This window comes from Oncorhynchus mykiss, chromosome 3 (assembly GCF_057628025.1).
Source record: "Oncorhynchus mykiss isolate SJ-2025 chromosome 3, ASM5762802v1, whole genome shotgun sequence".
NCBI classification, from domain to species: domain Eukaryota; kingdom Metazoa; phylum Chordata; class Actinopteri; order Salmoniformes; family Salmonidae; genus Oncorhynchus; species Oncorhynchus mykiss.
This window is the reverse complement of record NC_143024.1, coordinates 40,269,197-40,286,058: the sequence shown is the minus strand read 5'-3', so window position 1 is coordinate 40,286,058 and position 16,862 is coordinate 40,269,197. Positions and strand designations below refer to the sequence as shown.

Sequence of the window (16,862 nt, the reverse complement as noted above, 5' to 3'; positions counted from 1 at the left end):
GGCACGTTCTGATAATAAAATAGTGTGCATCGGAACTAGATATGGCTTTGGACAGTTAGTTTACAAGGCAAGGTGCTGAGTTCCTGACATCTATTGCCATTGGCAGAGTAAGTTCAAATCCCCCATATGGCACACAGAAAAATCTTTGATATGTGGACTCACATTTATTGTAGTATTGTGTTGGGAAGAAAAGTGCAATGAAGATGGGCTCAATTCAATCCAACCTGTATTGCAGTATTTACACAGTCCCTCTTTTTCCAATGATCAAATTAACTCACAGATTGGTCTTGGGTACTTTATAAAAACCTACAACTACTACCCATCTCACAGGTATGCTTTCACTTTTGAGAATTAGAATTGTGTTGGCATGGGATGAACATTGCAAATACAGGCCCATGTGGAATTAGAACTCACAATCATTGAACTATGAGCCAACTTAATTCGGACTGCGCCACCATAGCGGTTTGGGAAAAAGTATAACTAGTTGACATGACCACCATTGTCATCTATTTCTTATGATGGCTGTAGCTACAAATATGAACATAATCCTCTTAGCCTACATGTTTTTTTTATGTATTCGTATAAGCACATACAGTACGTGTATGAAACGGTAAGGAAAAACGTTAAATTTGGTCATATGCGGAAATGTGCCTTACATCCTTTTGAATTTTGTGTAACGTCAGTAGTCTAGTCAAGGAAGCATCATGCAATATATTTGGCACACTCCACTTACCAAGACCATTGCTGTCACCTGGTTTTATATTAAGCTTTGTGGTGGCACCACCAACTCATGTAGAAAGGGAGTGTATTTCATACCGAATACCTGTCTTGAGATGGTAGAGTTGAACCGCTAAGAGCATAAAGAGCTAGATTCACTACTAAAAGACCAAAATATAACTGAGGTGTTTCACTATAACTAAGTCTTAAACATCTGGTTTCCGACTAAACTTTTTTATTTTTAAATGAAAGTTACTAAGTTTCAATTAAGATTTCTTTAATAACATTTTATAAACAGGTCACACAAATTTAACAGTATACATTTTCAACTGATTTGAATCAACTCTTCCGTCACACAGGTGTGTTTCTCCATCTTTTTTTAGAATCATAAAAAGCACATTTGCCAACTCTGACTTGCCAGCATCAAAGCTCAAAATAATGAAATAAAGATATTTTTTTGATTTTTTTCTATAAGTGACAATCTCAACAGCAATAATCAATATACATTTTTAGGCAAACAAGTAATGACCAGATTTGGGTTCAAATACTATTTGAAATCTCCCAAATACTTTTAGCATTTGCCTTAAGACTGCCTGAAGTGCAAATGGATGAGGTCTGCAGTTTTGCCACTATTCCATTGGGCCAGGCAAGCTCAATCAAGCCCAGATAAAGTATTTGAAATGATTTCAAATAGGATTTGAACCCATGTCTGGTAATGACAAAGACATGCATACCACTTAGTTGATGAAATGCAGCTCAGCTTCTTTGGGACTAGCCCATTCATTATCAAACAACAGCGATAGTAACAGAAAGATTAAATACAAAAAAGGCAAAAAAAGGAAATATGCTTAATGAAAAATATCATAGTTAAGTGTCAACATGGAAAAAAGTAAACAATAGTTGTTAAAAAAGGCAGAGTGGTTTAGGTGTTGCTCCATATATAAATGCTTGAGTTGCGATTGTATGTTCACAGACTATGGGAGCGAGGGGAATATTTTAGCCATAGTGCAAATACATGACAGCATTTCACTTATGCCTTAACTGACTTCATTGGTTTTCTCCAGCACCACCAAGCCATCTTTCTTTTCACGTTCTCTCAATATCTATCTTTTTTTTTTCTCCATCTATTGGACATATTCTTTAGTATACTATAAAGACATTAACTTTCTGGAGCAGTGTTTGACAACTGCATAAACAAATGACCGCAACATATTATTCTCTTCAAATAATCATGATACGGCTATAGTGTAAGTAACAACTAAAGCATGACAGCAAATACTGCTTTGAAACCTAATTGACATAGGAGAACAGTCATATGCACAAAACTGCAATTATCAGCATTGAATCACTCGAACATTTACATGTAGTAAATATCAGTGTTCTGTAGCTGCTTTACAAAGTGCCGCTTTCATTGATTAGCGGTGATACGTTCATACAAAAATCTAGCAAGTTTGCATAGCTGGAAGCATTTTTCTTTGGTTTGATAATACATACCATATAAAGTATGCAATTTTTTTAAAAGGCACATAACCCTTTTTTTTTTTTTACATAGTCATGACTTACTGTGGAGAAGGAAAGCCTTGGAGTGGATCTCCCCTCTCCAGGCTAGATAGCAACTACATCAAAATAGTATGATTTCGAACTATGTTCGATGGACAATTTGCATGTTGGTCAGTGTTATCCTCACATATTAAAATGCTACAGCCTCTAATACAGAACATTGGAGTAGCGATAGTGGAATTCAATTCTTCGGTGATTTCGGATCCATGGATGGCGCCGCCGCCCCCCCAAATACCAGTTAATTATTTGATGGCAGATATTACATTTCTTTGGTACATCATTTTAAAATTGTCCGCCTAACGTTCAGAACGGTTCAGTTCCAAAGACATTACTTTTCCCTCTGTTAAACCAAACATAATCTGACCAAAAAGTCACCCCATACATACAGTTGAAGGAAATGTAGGTCTATTTGGTCATGAAAACATGCCTCTGCCAAGTTAGATCAACTTTAGTCTCGCTGATTTTTGTCTGTGTCTGTGCTTCAGTAGCCTGATGCTTAGCTCTGGTATTTGACAGCAAGCAACAGAAAACACAGGGGGAGGATTTGGGATTGAGCTGTGGTCTAGTGAGCAAGGTGTGTGTGTGTGTGTGTGTGTGTGTGTGTGTGTGTGTGTGTGTGTGTGTGTGTGTGTGACCTGAGAGGCAGTCTGTGGGTCTGTGTTAACAACCTTGGCAGTGATGAGGGGGGCCCTGGGGTTGAACTAGGCGGGCGTGTGTGAGGAGAGGGGCGATACGGTGTGTGTGTGTAGTCTATAGATTGCTATTGGTGTTGCACTCGCGACACAGGATCTGGTCTCCATTGGGGAAGAAGCCTGCCCCCACCAGAGAGACAGAGCACTCTGTGCAGGTGAAGCAGGGCTGGTGCCACTGGCGCTCCTCAAACGAGATGTACTTCCCTCCGCCAAAACCTAGACAAGACAGGAAGGTGTTATTTTAGACATTTAAATAGTTATTTAACAACCAACAAGAAGCCACTGAGGTCTCCTCCCATACATAAACATGTGTAATCAATGGCCACGTTCCAGATTATCTGCAATGCAGTAGCCACGAGTAAAAATAACCAATGATTGAACGCCATGCTATCCATCCTTTTTGAGATTTGGTGCGTTACTGCTATGTAGGCAGCCTGGAACATGGCCAACAGTTACTCAGTAAACCTGCATCCTCAGAAAAAAATACATGTCTATAGCAGCCTTTCTCAACTGTCCCCTGCTCCTGGGTCATAATAGCTGTCGATGACCTTTGACCCTACCTGTGATAGGCTTGCTGCAGGCCTCACACTTCTTAGAGTATAGGCTGCCGAAGCACTTGAGGCAGTAGGGGTTGTCTTCGCGCGAGGTGAAGTGCTGCCCTGCCAGCTGCACCTTGCAGCCCGTACACACAAAGCACTCCTTGTGCCACGGCTCATCCCGATACGTCACACCCCCTTTAGCCAGGGCCTGGAGGGAAGAGAGGGTCAAAGGTCATCATAGTTAGTCAAAGTCCCCAAGTCAAAATGATAGAATGGAACACACTCAAAAGATGTGATAAAAAAATTCAATAAAAATACCAAATGGATACCCTCTGTTAAGGTTTTTGCCACAACTCCTTAGGTTCCCAGAATCAGGAAATAAGGAATAAGCAGGGATATAAATCTGCCGAACAAAAAGAGGGAATTTGGGGAAAATTTCCACACAGACCTTTTTGCAGCGGGTGCAGCGCGGGGCGAACTTATCCTCATAGCAGGACACGCAGTAGTGTTCATCCTTGTCTGGGATGAAGGACTTAGAGCCGATGGGCTGCTCACAGCTGTGGCAGATAAAACAGCCCTCGTGCCATGTGGAGCCACCATACTCCAACTTCCTTGTGCCTGGGAGTGTAGAGATAGAGAGATCGGAGAGAAAAATGAAGTGAGAAAGAAGGAGATATTTATCAATATTTATCAACAGGACTATATTGAAGTAAAAAGCATTAAAAAAAAACTAAAGAGAAGGTCCAAGTCAGAAGATGCATGGCAGTTGACAGCGATAATAGCAACAGAATGTCCCACTGTTGAAGAAATATTTTGTTGAAGGGAAAATTGAGTGAGAACAAAAAGAAAAGGCCCTGTCAAGAGTGCACAACACTTCCCTGCCTGGCTGAATATTCCTGGCAACCGACATTACTGTAGCTCAATCCAGACCTGGGTTCAAATACTTTCTGAAACAATGTCACATACTTAAAGCTGTGCTTGATTGAACTTGCCTGTTGCAATGGAACCAATAGAAAAGTCAGATATGTGCAAACCCCACCCACCTGGTATTCCAGGCAGGCTAAAGCAAATGCTTAAAGTATTTGACAGATTTCAAATAGTATTTGAACCCAGGTCTTGTTCTATCGGATCTAAGTGACCGAGTACTTCTGAGGATTCCATTCAAATGGCTTAGGGGGTATTCTTGAGGTGATTTAAGTTTGGTTTGGAGTTCTAAGGAAAATGACACCTAAGCTTTACCAAGTGAAGCCAACAGGGCAAAACTCCACCCTCGACAAGAAGCCACTACTGACCGCACATCAGAATAATAGGTAACACTTTATTTGGATATTCCCAACTCCCAAATACAGTATATGGTTTGTAGATGTTCAGTAGATGTTCAATAACTGTCAACAACATTTCAACAAACTACCCACTAACACTAACCTTTAGCCGAACCATTATTCTAACCCTAGATGCTAAAGATACTTTGTTGATAGTATGACCATCTGTACATCTACAGTACCAGTCAAAAGTTTGGACACACCTGCTCATTCAAGGTTTTTTTTTTTTTTACTATTTTCTACATTGTACAATAATAGTGAAGACATCAACACTATGAAATAACACATATAGAATCATGTAGTAACCAAAAAAGAGTTAACCAAATCAAAATATATGGAACGCTTTTCCAACAGTTTTGAAGGGGTTCCCACATATGCTGAGCACTTGTTGGCTGCTTTTCCATCACTTCGCGGTCCAACTCATCCCAAACTATCTCTATTGGTTTGAGGTCGGGTGATTATGGAGGCCAGGTCATCTGATGCAGCACTACATCTTGGTCAAATAGCCCTTACACAGCCTGGAGGTGTGTTTGGTCATTGTCCTGTGGAAAAACAAATAATAGTCCCACTAAGCGCAAACCAGATGGGATGGCGTATCACTGCAGAATGCTGTGGTAGCCATGCTGGTTAAATTTGCCTTGAATTCTAATTAAATCACTGACAGTGTCACCAGCAAAGCACCATCACACCTCCACCCCCATGCGTCATGGTGGGAACCACACATCTGGAGATCATCCGTACATCTACTCTGCGTCTCACAAAAGACACGGCGGTTGGAACCAAAAATCTCAAATTCGGATTTATGAGACCAAAGGACAGATTTCCGCCAGTCTAATGTCCATTTCTCAAGCAAGTCTCTTCTTATTGGTGTCCATTAGTAGTGTAGTGGCTTCTTTGCAGCAATTTGACCACGAAGGCTGATTCACACAGTCTCCTCTGAACAGTTGATGTTGAGATGTGTCTGTTACTTGAACTCTGTGAAGCATTTATTTGGGCTGCAATTTCTGAGACTGGAAACTCTAACAAACTTTTCCTCTGCAGCAGAGGCAACTCTGGGTCTTCCCTTCCTGTGGCTGACCTCATGAGAGCCAGGTATCATAGCGCTTGATGGTGTTTGTGAATGCATTTGAAAAAAGTTCTTAATTTTCTGGATTGACTGACCTTCATGTCTTAACGTAATGATGGACTGTCATTTCTCTTTGCTTATTTGAGCTGTTCATGCAATAATATGGACTTGGTCTTTTACCAGATAGGGCTATCTTCTGTATACCAACCCTACCTTGTCACAACACAACTGATTGGCTCAAACGCATTAAAGAAGGAAAGACATTCCACAAATTAACTTTTAACAAGGCACACCTGTTAATTGAAATGCATTCCAGGTGACTACCTCATGAAGCCGTTTGAGAGAATACCAAGAGTGTGCAAAGCTGTCATCAAGGCAAAGGGTGGCTACTTTGAAGTATCTCAAATATAAAATATATTTTGATTTGTTTAAGACTTTTTTTGGTTACTACATGATTCCATGTGTTATTTCATAGTTTTGATGTCTTCACTATTATTCTACAAAGTAGAAAATAGTACAAATAAAGAAAAACCCTTGAATGAGTAGGTGTGTACAACGTTTGACTGGTACTTTTGACTGGTATTGGACTATCCAAATAAATTGTATGTCACATGCGCCGAATACAACAGATGGCGACCTTACAGTGAAATGCTTACTTACAAGACCTTAACCAACAATGCCGATAAGAAAAATACCTCTGAAATAAAAGTAACAAATACTTAAAGAGCAGCAGTAAAATAACAATAGTGAGGTTATATACAGGGGGTACCTGTACAGAGTCAATGTGCGAGGGCACCGGTTAATCAAGGTAATTGAGGTAACACAGTTGAAGTCAGAAGTTTACATACACCTTAGCCAGATATATTTAAACTCCGTTTTTCACAATTCCTGAAATGTAATCCTCGTAATAATTTCGGATAGCCTTCCACAAGCTTCTCACAATAAGATGGGTGAATTTTGGCCCATTCCTCCTGACCTCCTTGCTCGCACACACCTTTTCTATGGGATTGATGTCAGGGCTTTGTGAAGGCCACTCCAATACCTTGACTTTGTTGTCCTTAAGCCATTTTGCCATCACTTTAGTAGTATGCTTGGGGTCCTTGTCCATTTGGAAGACCCGGTTTTGGAGCAGTGGCTACTTCCTTGCTGAGCGGCCTTTCAGGTTATGTCGATATAGGACTCGTTTTACTGATGATAGAGATACTTTTGTACCCGTTTCCTCCAGCATCTTCACAAGGTCCTTTTCTGTTGTTCTGTTCACCTTTTGCACCAAAGTACGTTCATCTCTAGGAGACAGAACGCGTCTCCTTCCTGAGCGGTATGACGGCTGGTGGGCCCAGGGTGTTTATACTTGCGTACGTACTATTGTTTGTACAGATGAACGTGGTACCTTCAGTCGTTTGGAAATTTCTCCCAAGGATGAACCAGACTTGTGGAGGTCTACAATCTTGATGTCAAACAAAGAGGCACTGAGTTTCAAGGTAGGCCTTGAAATACATCCACAGGTACACCTCCAATTGACTCAAATTATGTCCATTAGCCTATCAGAAACTTCTAAAGCCATGACATCATTTTCTGACATTTTCCAAGCTGTTTAAAGGCACAGACAACTTAGTGTATGTAAACTTCTGACCCACTGGAATTGTGATACAGGGAATTATAAGTGAAATAATATGTCTGTAAGCAATTGTTGGAAAAATTACTTGTCATGCACAAAGTAGATGTCCTAACCGACTTGACAAAACTATAGTTTGTTAACAAGAAATGTGTGGAATGGTTGAAATAGGAGTTTTAATGACTCCAACCTAAATGTATGTAAACTTCCGACTTCAACAGTATTATCCAGTGATTGTACGTTGGCCAATAGTACCGATGGCAAAGGCAGATTAGCCACTCGTTGCCCGGATCCTCACAAGGCACCCGATCTCCTTCTGCGAAACCGCAGTCTCTTTCTCCTGCGAATGACGGGGATGAGGGCCTGTTCGGGTGTTTGGAGTAAATCCCTCTCGTCCGATTCATTAAAGAAAAATTCTTTGTCCAAATAAAGTGGGACCAAAAAATATTACACTATACCCAATCTGGTTGGCACTAAAACATGTCATTATTTTCTAGGAAACATGATAGGTTTGTCTTTGCCATCATTACTGAACGAGGGTTCCCGGATATCCAACACCATCAATGCAAACTGAATACAGTAATGGGAATTTTTGTCTAAACTAAAAGAGAAGTAACCACAACAACAAAAGACCACCTTCCACCACACTCTTCCTGGAATCATTTGCTGTTTTACGACTTTTCGTTTTGGCTGATAGATACAGCGGTGCTGAAATAGTTTACAGGTTTATCTCGTTATCGTCAGATACCTGGCCGCTCTCCAAGGCACTGGGATTTGGCTCAGAGACAGCAAGTAAGGAAAACGGGCAATTACTCGGTCACATTCTGCGACCGGCCGCGCTGACTCGCTAACTCTTTCTTTGTCTCTATGACATTTGCTCTCTCTTTCTCTGGCTAAGTGCAAATGTTTTGTTGTCAAAGATTTTTCTCTAGATCCCAAGCTTTTACGACAAAGCCTATGTGCTTTTCATGTTCAGTAGCTTATATCTTCAGACCATCTTAAACACTCAGTTGCAGAAATGATGAACAATGCTCGGTGACGCAAGGACTACATTTCCAAGGATGTGGGGGAGATCATGGTTAGTCTTGTGTCGCGTAGTGTAGCCGATGTTAAATACATATGCTAGGAGTGAGTGTGTTCATGTCACTGGAGGCTGGTGTCACTTTAAAAATTGGAGGACGGGCTCGTTGTAATGGCTGGAAAGAAATGAATGGAAAAGTTCCTTTCCATTACACCCACAATGAGCTATTTCTCCCTCCACCAGCCTCCAGTGTTACATGCAGAGTGTTTCCATGCCTCCCCCAGTACCTGGCATGACAGTCTTGTCACAGGCCACACACTTGGACGAGAACTCGTTGCAGTAGCAGTCGTTGCACAGCAGGGCCTCGTCCTGGCTGGTGAAGGGCTCGTCCGCCAGTGAGCGGTCACAGCGGAAACAACGGAAACAGTGCTCGTGGTAGTGCCGGTCCTCGTAGAACAGCTCCTGGAGATACAACAAGGGCAACAGTCGAGATCAGAATCAGAGCTACAACAGTTTGTGTGGTCGAAGACAAACACAGGCTTTACTGTGTGTTCGCTGCTTTTGAGGGTGTCGATGATAACTCATTGGCCTCCTGTGTGTGTCAGTGTGTGTGTGTGTGTGTATGCTAGCCAAGCACGCACCCTCAATGCTTATTCTACCGCATCCACTCCCTCTTCTTACTGTAGCAAATTATCAACTTCACGTGTTTGTGTTTTCCATTAAGGAAATATTAAAACTGCATTCATTGTGGGCAACAAGGAGACATTTTCCTCACGCAACATTTCATGGTCTGACATGGCATGGCTGGCTAGTTGAGCTTGGTTGGAAAACCACTATAATGGCATGTTAAATTTGCCTAGACCTTGCCCTGCCACATTCAGACCATGAAAGACAACTGCCTCATTAAGCATACAGAATGCATAATTAATCGAGATTACGACCCCTAACTACCACTCATTAACATGTAACAACAGTTTGCAGTGTTAAAATGACTCAACTAGAATTGCATGCCCTAATGAACATGACCCACTAGTGGAGCCAAAAGGAAAATCTTACCCTGGCGTCATGGCCGATTAGCTCCTTGCACTCGTCGCAGGTGTTGGCGAACAGGCTGTCGTAACAGGGGATGCAGTAGGGGTTGTCCCCCTCTCCCCCGTCTGCCTGGATGTACTTGCGTCCGTACAGGGACTCCTTGCAGTTGTCGCAATCGAACCGGTCGCTCATTGTGACTTGTTCCATCCCTGCAACAGAAAAGCAGGATCGGCATGAACACAAGCCTTTAAAATGAACCCCTAGTGCTAGGGAAGGCGAGCGGCAAGGAGGCAGGGAGAGGGGGACATGCAGGGTGGAGAGAGGGAGTTGGAGAAAGGAGAGACCGTACCCATCAGTGAACTTAACGTTAACACCTGTATTGTTTTTGTTTGTTAAACGTGTCATTTGGAAGCATTTTTCGGGCTGTTTGTCATTCGTTTCACTTTCTACTGTTCACCTTTAACTGAATTGAAGTTTAACTAAACCTTAACACTCAATGGAGCGAGAGAGACAGTGCGAGAAAGAGGAGACAGAGGGAACAGGAGATGGAGAGAGACATTCATGAGAGGTAGTTCAAAGCGGCTATTAACTTTTTTTGCTGTGTGATAAAAGTGAGATGCACACACAGAAACAGACAACGGAGTTGCACAGAGCCATCACTCTGGGCTTTGCTTGCACTCCTCCGTAACACTATCAACCCCTCTGAATCTACGGTCTGAGATTAAAGGAATGAAATGGTAAATGCATACATTTCTGTTGGGAAGAGATGGAGATCTGTGTGGACCACCAACTGAGACAGCGGTGAAGACCGACTACCCTCATGTCAAACTCATCACAGTTGACTCTTGTGAAAACACACATCCAGGATAGGCCGGCCTGCCCGCCCACCCACCCACAAAATATGGACACCCTTTCAAATGAGTGGATGCAGCTATTTCAGACACACCCGTTGCTGACAGGTGTATATAATCGAGCATACAGACATGCAATCTCCATAGACAAACATTGGCAGTGGAATGGCCTTACTGGGCCTCCCGAGTGGTGCAGCGGTCAAAGGCACTACAGACCCGGGTTCGATCCCAGACTGTGACCGGGAGTCCCATAGGGCGGCGCACAATTGGCCCAGTGTCGTCCGGGTTAGGGGAGGGTTTTGCCAGGGGGACTTTACTTGGCTCATCGCGCCCTAGCGACTCCTTGTGGCAGGCCAGGCTGACTTCGGTCATCAGTTGAACAGTGTTTCCTCCGACACATTGGTGCGGCTGGCTTCCGGGTTAAGCGGATGTCAAGACAGTAATTGGGGAGAAAAGGGGTGTAAAATAAATAGAACGTCCTTACTGAAGAGCTCAGTGACTTTCAACGTGGCACCGTCATAGGATGCCACCTTTCCAACAAGCCAGTTTGTCAAATTTCTGCCCTGGTAGAGCTGCCTCGGTCAACTGTAAGTACTGTTATTGTGAAATGGAAACGTCTAGGAGCAACAACGGCTCAACCACAAAGTGGTAGGTCAACACAAGCTCAGTGCCGAGTGCTGAAGCGCCTAGCTTCACTCGGTTGCAACACTCACTCCCGACTTACAAACTATCTCTGGAAGCAACGTCAATACAATAACTGTTCGTCGGGAGCTTGAAATGGATTTCCATGGCCGAGCAGCCGCACACAAGCCCAAAATCACCATGCGCAATGCCAAGCGTCAGCTGGAGTGGTGTAAAGCTCGCCGCCACTGCTTGGCGCAGTGGAAATGCGTACTCTGGAGTGATGAATCCTGCTTCACCATCTGTCAGTCCGACAAACGAATCGGGTTTGGCGGATGCCAGGAGAACGCTACCGACTCCATGCATAGTGCCAAATGTAAAGGTTGGTGGAGGAGGAATAATGGTCTGGGGCTGTTTTTCCTGGTTCGGGCTAGGCCCCTTAGTTCCAGTGAAGGGACATCTTAATGCTACAGCATACAATGGCATTCTAGATGATTCTGTGCTTCCAACTTAATAGCAACAACTCCATATTAATGCCCATGATTTTGGAATGAGATGTTCGACAAGCAGGTATCCACATACTATTGGTGATGTAGTGTATATTCCCTGACATATACTGTAATGTTATATTTATACTTTGATTTTACAGGAACAGCAGTTTGATGGCATACTAGATCTTAGCTGAAGTACACAAAATTGTTTGCGCATTATGGCAATGGTATCTGGTTGCCAAAACACTACAGCGTCGCTGAAGGAAAGCCCTGTGGTAAGTGATACAGCACTCTGGCAAAGCAAGCAGCCCGAGTATCCATTTACAGCCGCCCAGAAATAATAATAATAATAATAATGTCTGATAAAATAATGAAGAGACTTTAGAGGTCTAGTGCTGCCTGTGTTCACACACACACACACACACACACAAACAAAATACTGTATCAAAGACAACATCAGACCTAAACTGTTTCAGCTCTCAGTGGGGGGGCAATTCCACTGCTCGAGTAAAGGTTTGTGGAAATTGTTAAAAGTAGTCCTTGTGCATAGAGTTGTAAGATTTGTTGATCTTTGCAATCATTGGTTTTTGTTTGACATACATTTTAAAATAACCAACATTCTGTTGATGTGGAATTGCCCCGAGACAAAGGCTGTTAAATGAGTCGGGTGATGGAGTCGAGATAAAACTGTATTCACCTGCTCCTAATGTTCATAAATAACCCACTGGAGCCCATTTTGGAGAGGTACTTTCAACCCCCTCTCCTCCCCCTTCAATAAACAGAACCATAAATTAGGGAGCGTTACTGTTGGGGATTCTTGCTGCCTCTTGTTCACATCACAAGCCTACCACATCTCTACAACCATTGAGGCAACTGATACCTATCCCCCGAGGACCTGAGAGACTCAGCTATTATTCACTTCATAGTCATTCAACTTGGGGCTCGCATCACTGACAACCACCTTGGATTAACCCGAACGCGGTTGATTGGATGGAATTTGATCTCGCAGCCCCGCGGTTCAATACTTTCTTCAGCGTGCCAAAGTTAATGCTAGCTAGCTTCACGCCAATGGCTTGTCTATACATATGACACAGGTCTAAGATGTAGCCTGCGCCATCAAACCAAAAACATATCAGCCACACCAGGTATGCGCTAGCCTCGCTTTCCAAACATGTGCATACTCATACGGTACTGAAAGTATAGGTTAGCCTGTGCTCTGACGTCATCCTTCATCTAAAATAAAATGGAGGATCTGTTAATTGCCCTTTCCCTGTTCTTTGTTATCAGTAGCTTGCAAACAAGTCGTTCAAAGTATGGCCAGAAAGCACTTATGTTTGATGTAAGCACTAGTTCTGTGAAGGCTGGACCAATATTACATCGGAGATGTCTAAACAACCGAGGATACAAGCTTTCGGGTACCTGGAATGGATCATCCAGGGCATTCTGGAGCCCACTTGTTTGCATGGCCCATCCAGGCAGCTTTGGCCCAACATCCAAACCACAAGTCTATTTATGGCCCCTCGGGAGACGAGGGGTTGAGCTACAATAACTCGCCTGCCAGCAATCAGTTAAGATTAGGTAGCAGCCAGTGGCTCCAAAGGGCTCCAAACTCCGGATGGGAACTTTACACTTGTCGATATTCCACAGCCCGATACATAAATACATATTATGGTAGGACAGAACGGGTTGTTTTGACTTTACGTCTTGTAGTATTGAAACGCAAGAGTAACAATCCGTGAGGGGTGAGCAGACTGCCCTGACGGGTAAATGAACTCCGGATGCCACAGGACCCAGCTCTCACAGCGAGAGAGCATGACGTCAGTGTATGACCCTGGGGCTCCACAAGTGATTGAATCCAGAAAGCAAAGCAAGACAACCCCCCTTTCAATCACCACCACCCCCTAAAAAGATGGTGAGGGGGCTGCTGTTTGCGCAGACGACGATGGGGGGGGGGGGGGGGGGTTGTAGGGGGTGGAAGTGGTACTCTGAACTACAATCTAGACTATTTCTCACAGTGTATCCCGGATTCCCGGAAGGAGTCCATATTCTCTGTGCTTGGGGGCGCAGTGACTAAGAAAAACCACTTTCTGCTCATAACATTCCCAAACACTAGAGTAGTGAGTGAGAGTCCCCTGACAGAGACTCCTAGGAAAGCACTACCTCCCCCACCAAGGACAACAATTATGCTTATGCTGTCATATCTTACAGTAAGGTTACTTATACTCCACTGGTAATACATTCTGGTATACTACAGACACTCCCTTTTGCAACTGAAAGACATTTAGCTCAATGGAAACACATCCAGATGCTGCAAATGCTATATACTGTAGGTAAAACGGAGTGGCTTCTCACAACTGCCTTTTCCTTTGACTTTCTTAACTCTTTCTAGGCCGTTGTTTGGAGTTGAAGTCTCTCATTCTCAGCCAGAACATCCGGTGAGATAGCTAGAGGACGCCAAGGTCGGTCTAGTCTAGTCACACCCCCCCCCCCCCCCCCCCGATAGACGAAGGTGGGCTGATTGGAGACCCAACAGAGCGAGGTTAATCCGTAGAGATAGATAGAATCACATTTCATTGCTAGGGTTCTCTCTATGCATAGAGATAAAGCAGGCTCTGACTCAGGATGTGCGCCAGAGATGGGTTAGTTAGGGCTCCCTCACACCAAACCAAGTCCTCGGTCCGGTTTCACTGACAGCCTGCTAATCCCCTACCCAAACTTTGCTCGCGCTTCGGTTCACTCCAAAACAAACCGGCCGTTGCACTCCGCGCTGGGAACAGTCCCTAACACTCTTCCCCTGTCCCAACGCCCAATGAGAGTATCTGCTTGTAAAACGTCTGTTTGGCTACGGTCAGAGTTGCCAGACAAAGCCGTAGACAGTGTGCTTACATCAACAGATGAGAGAGAGAGAGAGAGATGGTCGCCGGCTGTCGAGGAGACTGTAGCGAGTCCCACTAAGTATGCTACACAAGCAAATGATGACATAACCATCTAATGTTCCACAATTATAAAAACACTGGCATACCATTGACAAGACAAGTTGTGAAGGAAAATGGTATGAGGAGCATGAGCAGAGAAAGTTATTCTAAAAAGGATTTCAAAGTGTGGATATAAGGGTCATATTTACGAGACAACCAAATAAACCAAGCGCATTACAGGCCTATCTATAGCCGGAGTGCATCTTGTGGGAAACACATGCATGTCTTAGGGACTGAAAAATGTGACTCTATAGCTACTCTACTTGTGCCATTTCTCAACATTTCATCTATAATCATGTGTTGAGAATTAGTCTGCCGTAGTGGATCAGAGTGTCGGTGAGTAAGCGTTAGGCTGAGCCGGTGTAAACATGGCAAGGAGAGCCCTTGACGTACTAGACAGCGACGTCGCCCTGTGTACTTTGCCCAACAGGTGTTCTGTGTAGAGTTCAAGCTCGTGCTTGTCTGTGTGTACTCTATGATTAAGCACAAACATATACACACACACACGCACATGCAGGCACACACCCACGACACAGTCCTCACACACACACACAGTCCTCACACACACACACACACACAGTCCTCACACACACACAGTCCTCACACACACACAGTCCTCACACACACACAGTCCTCACACACACACAGTCCTCACACACACACAGTCCTCACACACACACACAGTCCTCACACACACACACAGTCCTCACACACATACACAGACATCAACCACAATCAATGCTGCTGTATCTTTCAGTCTCCTTTCCAAAGTGTGGAAAGGAGACTCAAACAAGGTCAACAAAACCTTGCTATTATTACCGACTACAACCGTTTTAACTTCGACAAGAATGTGTGCTCCCGGTTTCAAAATGCCACTTATATTTTACTGACTTGGGAATGAGACTGGTTGTTGTTGTTCGTATACTAAGAAAAGGACATACACGAAGAAAAGGACATGAATGGCCTTAAATGGACATCTTAAAGTGTGAGAAGAGAAAAAGGATAGACTACCAGAATATGGGGAGCGGTTGCGTGTTAGACATGAGCTAACCAATGGTCTCCTTAGGGATATTACCTCTAACCACTCAGCGCTCTGCAGTAGGTCAGGCAAGTCTGATGCGCACGGAGTACTTCCGTACAGTCTATGACCACTCCTCAGTTTGTCTGAGTCTATCCAATAGTTCTCCTATATCACAACATCTCAAAGACATGGAAGAGTAGAGGGGAAACAAAGATGGCTTCCTATTGCAGCCCAAAGGAATAGAGTTTACACACATTGAACTAACCATTGATGTATATAAAAACATCAATGCATATACACATACATTACCAAAAGTATGTGGACGCCTGCTCGTCAAACATCTAATTCTAAAATCATGAGCATTAATATGGAGTTGGTCCCCCCTTTGCTACTATAACAGCCTCCACTCTTCTGGGAAGAGATTCCACTAGATGTTGAAACATTGCTGTGGGGACTTGCTTCAATTCAGCCACAAGAGCACTAGTGAGATCGGGCAATAAGGCCTGGCTCGCAGTTGGCGTTCCAGTTCATCCCAAAGGTGTTCGATGGGGTTTGAGTTCAGGGCTCTGTGCAGGCCAGTCAAGTTCTTCCACACCGATGTCGACAAACTGTATGGACCTAATTATTTACACAGGGTCATGCTGAAACAGGACTGTTCCCCAAACTGTTGCCAAAAAGTTAGAAGCACAGAAATGTCTATAAGTCATTGTATGCTGTAGGGTTAAGATTTCCCTTCACTGGAACTAAGGGGACTAGCCCGAACCATGAAAAACAGCCCCAGACAATTATTCCTCCTTCACCAAACTTTAGTTGGCACTACGCATTCGGGCAGGCAGCATTCTCCTGGTATTCACCAAACCAAGATTTGTCCGTCGGACTGCCAGATGATGAAGCGGACTGCCAGAGGACTCCAGAGATCGCATTTCCACTGCTCCAGAGTACAAGCGGCAAGCGTTACACCACTCCAGCCGACGCTTGGCATTGCGCATTGTGATCTTAGGCTTGTGTGCGGCTGCTCGGCCATGCTGAATTTATCAAATCCAGTAATTTGAAGGGGTGTCCGCATCATTTTGGTCATGTAGTGTATCAGTTAATATTAATCTGCTTAGTAATTTTTTTTTTATTAAAACATGACAATTGTTGCATTAGCTGAACTGGCTAGAATGGGGAATATGAGAGGGACAGAGACAAAAAGGCAAAGACAGAGTGAGGAGAAATTAAGAAGAAACCAAATGGAATAGATAGAAAGAGCAAAGAAGAGGGTGACATTTAGAGGGAAATCCAATCTTGGCGTGGGATCTGAAACCTATGGCACGTCATAAATCAGAGCAGAGGAAAA

General features: G+C 43.7%; 1 protein-coding gene across 1 annotated transcript in view; it reads right to left on the bottom strand.

The window, feature by feature from the left end:
* Positions 1–977: 977 nt before the first annotated feature.
* fhl3a (four and a half LIM domains 3a) overlaps positions 978–16,862 on the bottom strand; it is a 42,642-nt gene continuing 26,757 nt past the window's right edge. Inside the window, exons 2-6 of the mRNA XM_021595399.3 lie at positions 9,589–9,773; positions 8,820–8,994; positions 3,957–4,126; positions 3,530–3,716; positions 978–3,185 (exon numbers count right to left, since the gene is read on the bottom strand). Of these exons, the coding sequence (XP_021451074.1) occupies positions 3,028–3,185; positions 3,530–3,716; positions 3,957–4,126; positions 8,820–8,994; positions 9,589–9,773 (875 nt within the window). The 3' untranslated portion in view covers positions 978–3,027. The remainder of the gene's footprint in view (positions 3,186–3,529; positions 3,717–3,956; positions 4,127–8,819; positions 8,995–9,588; positions 9,774–16,862) is intronic.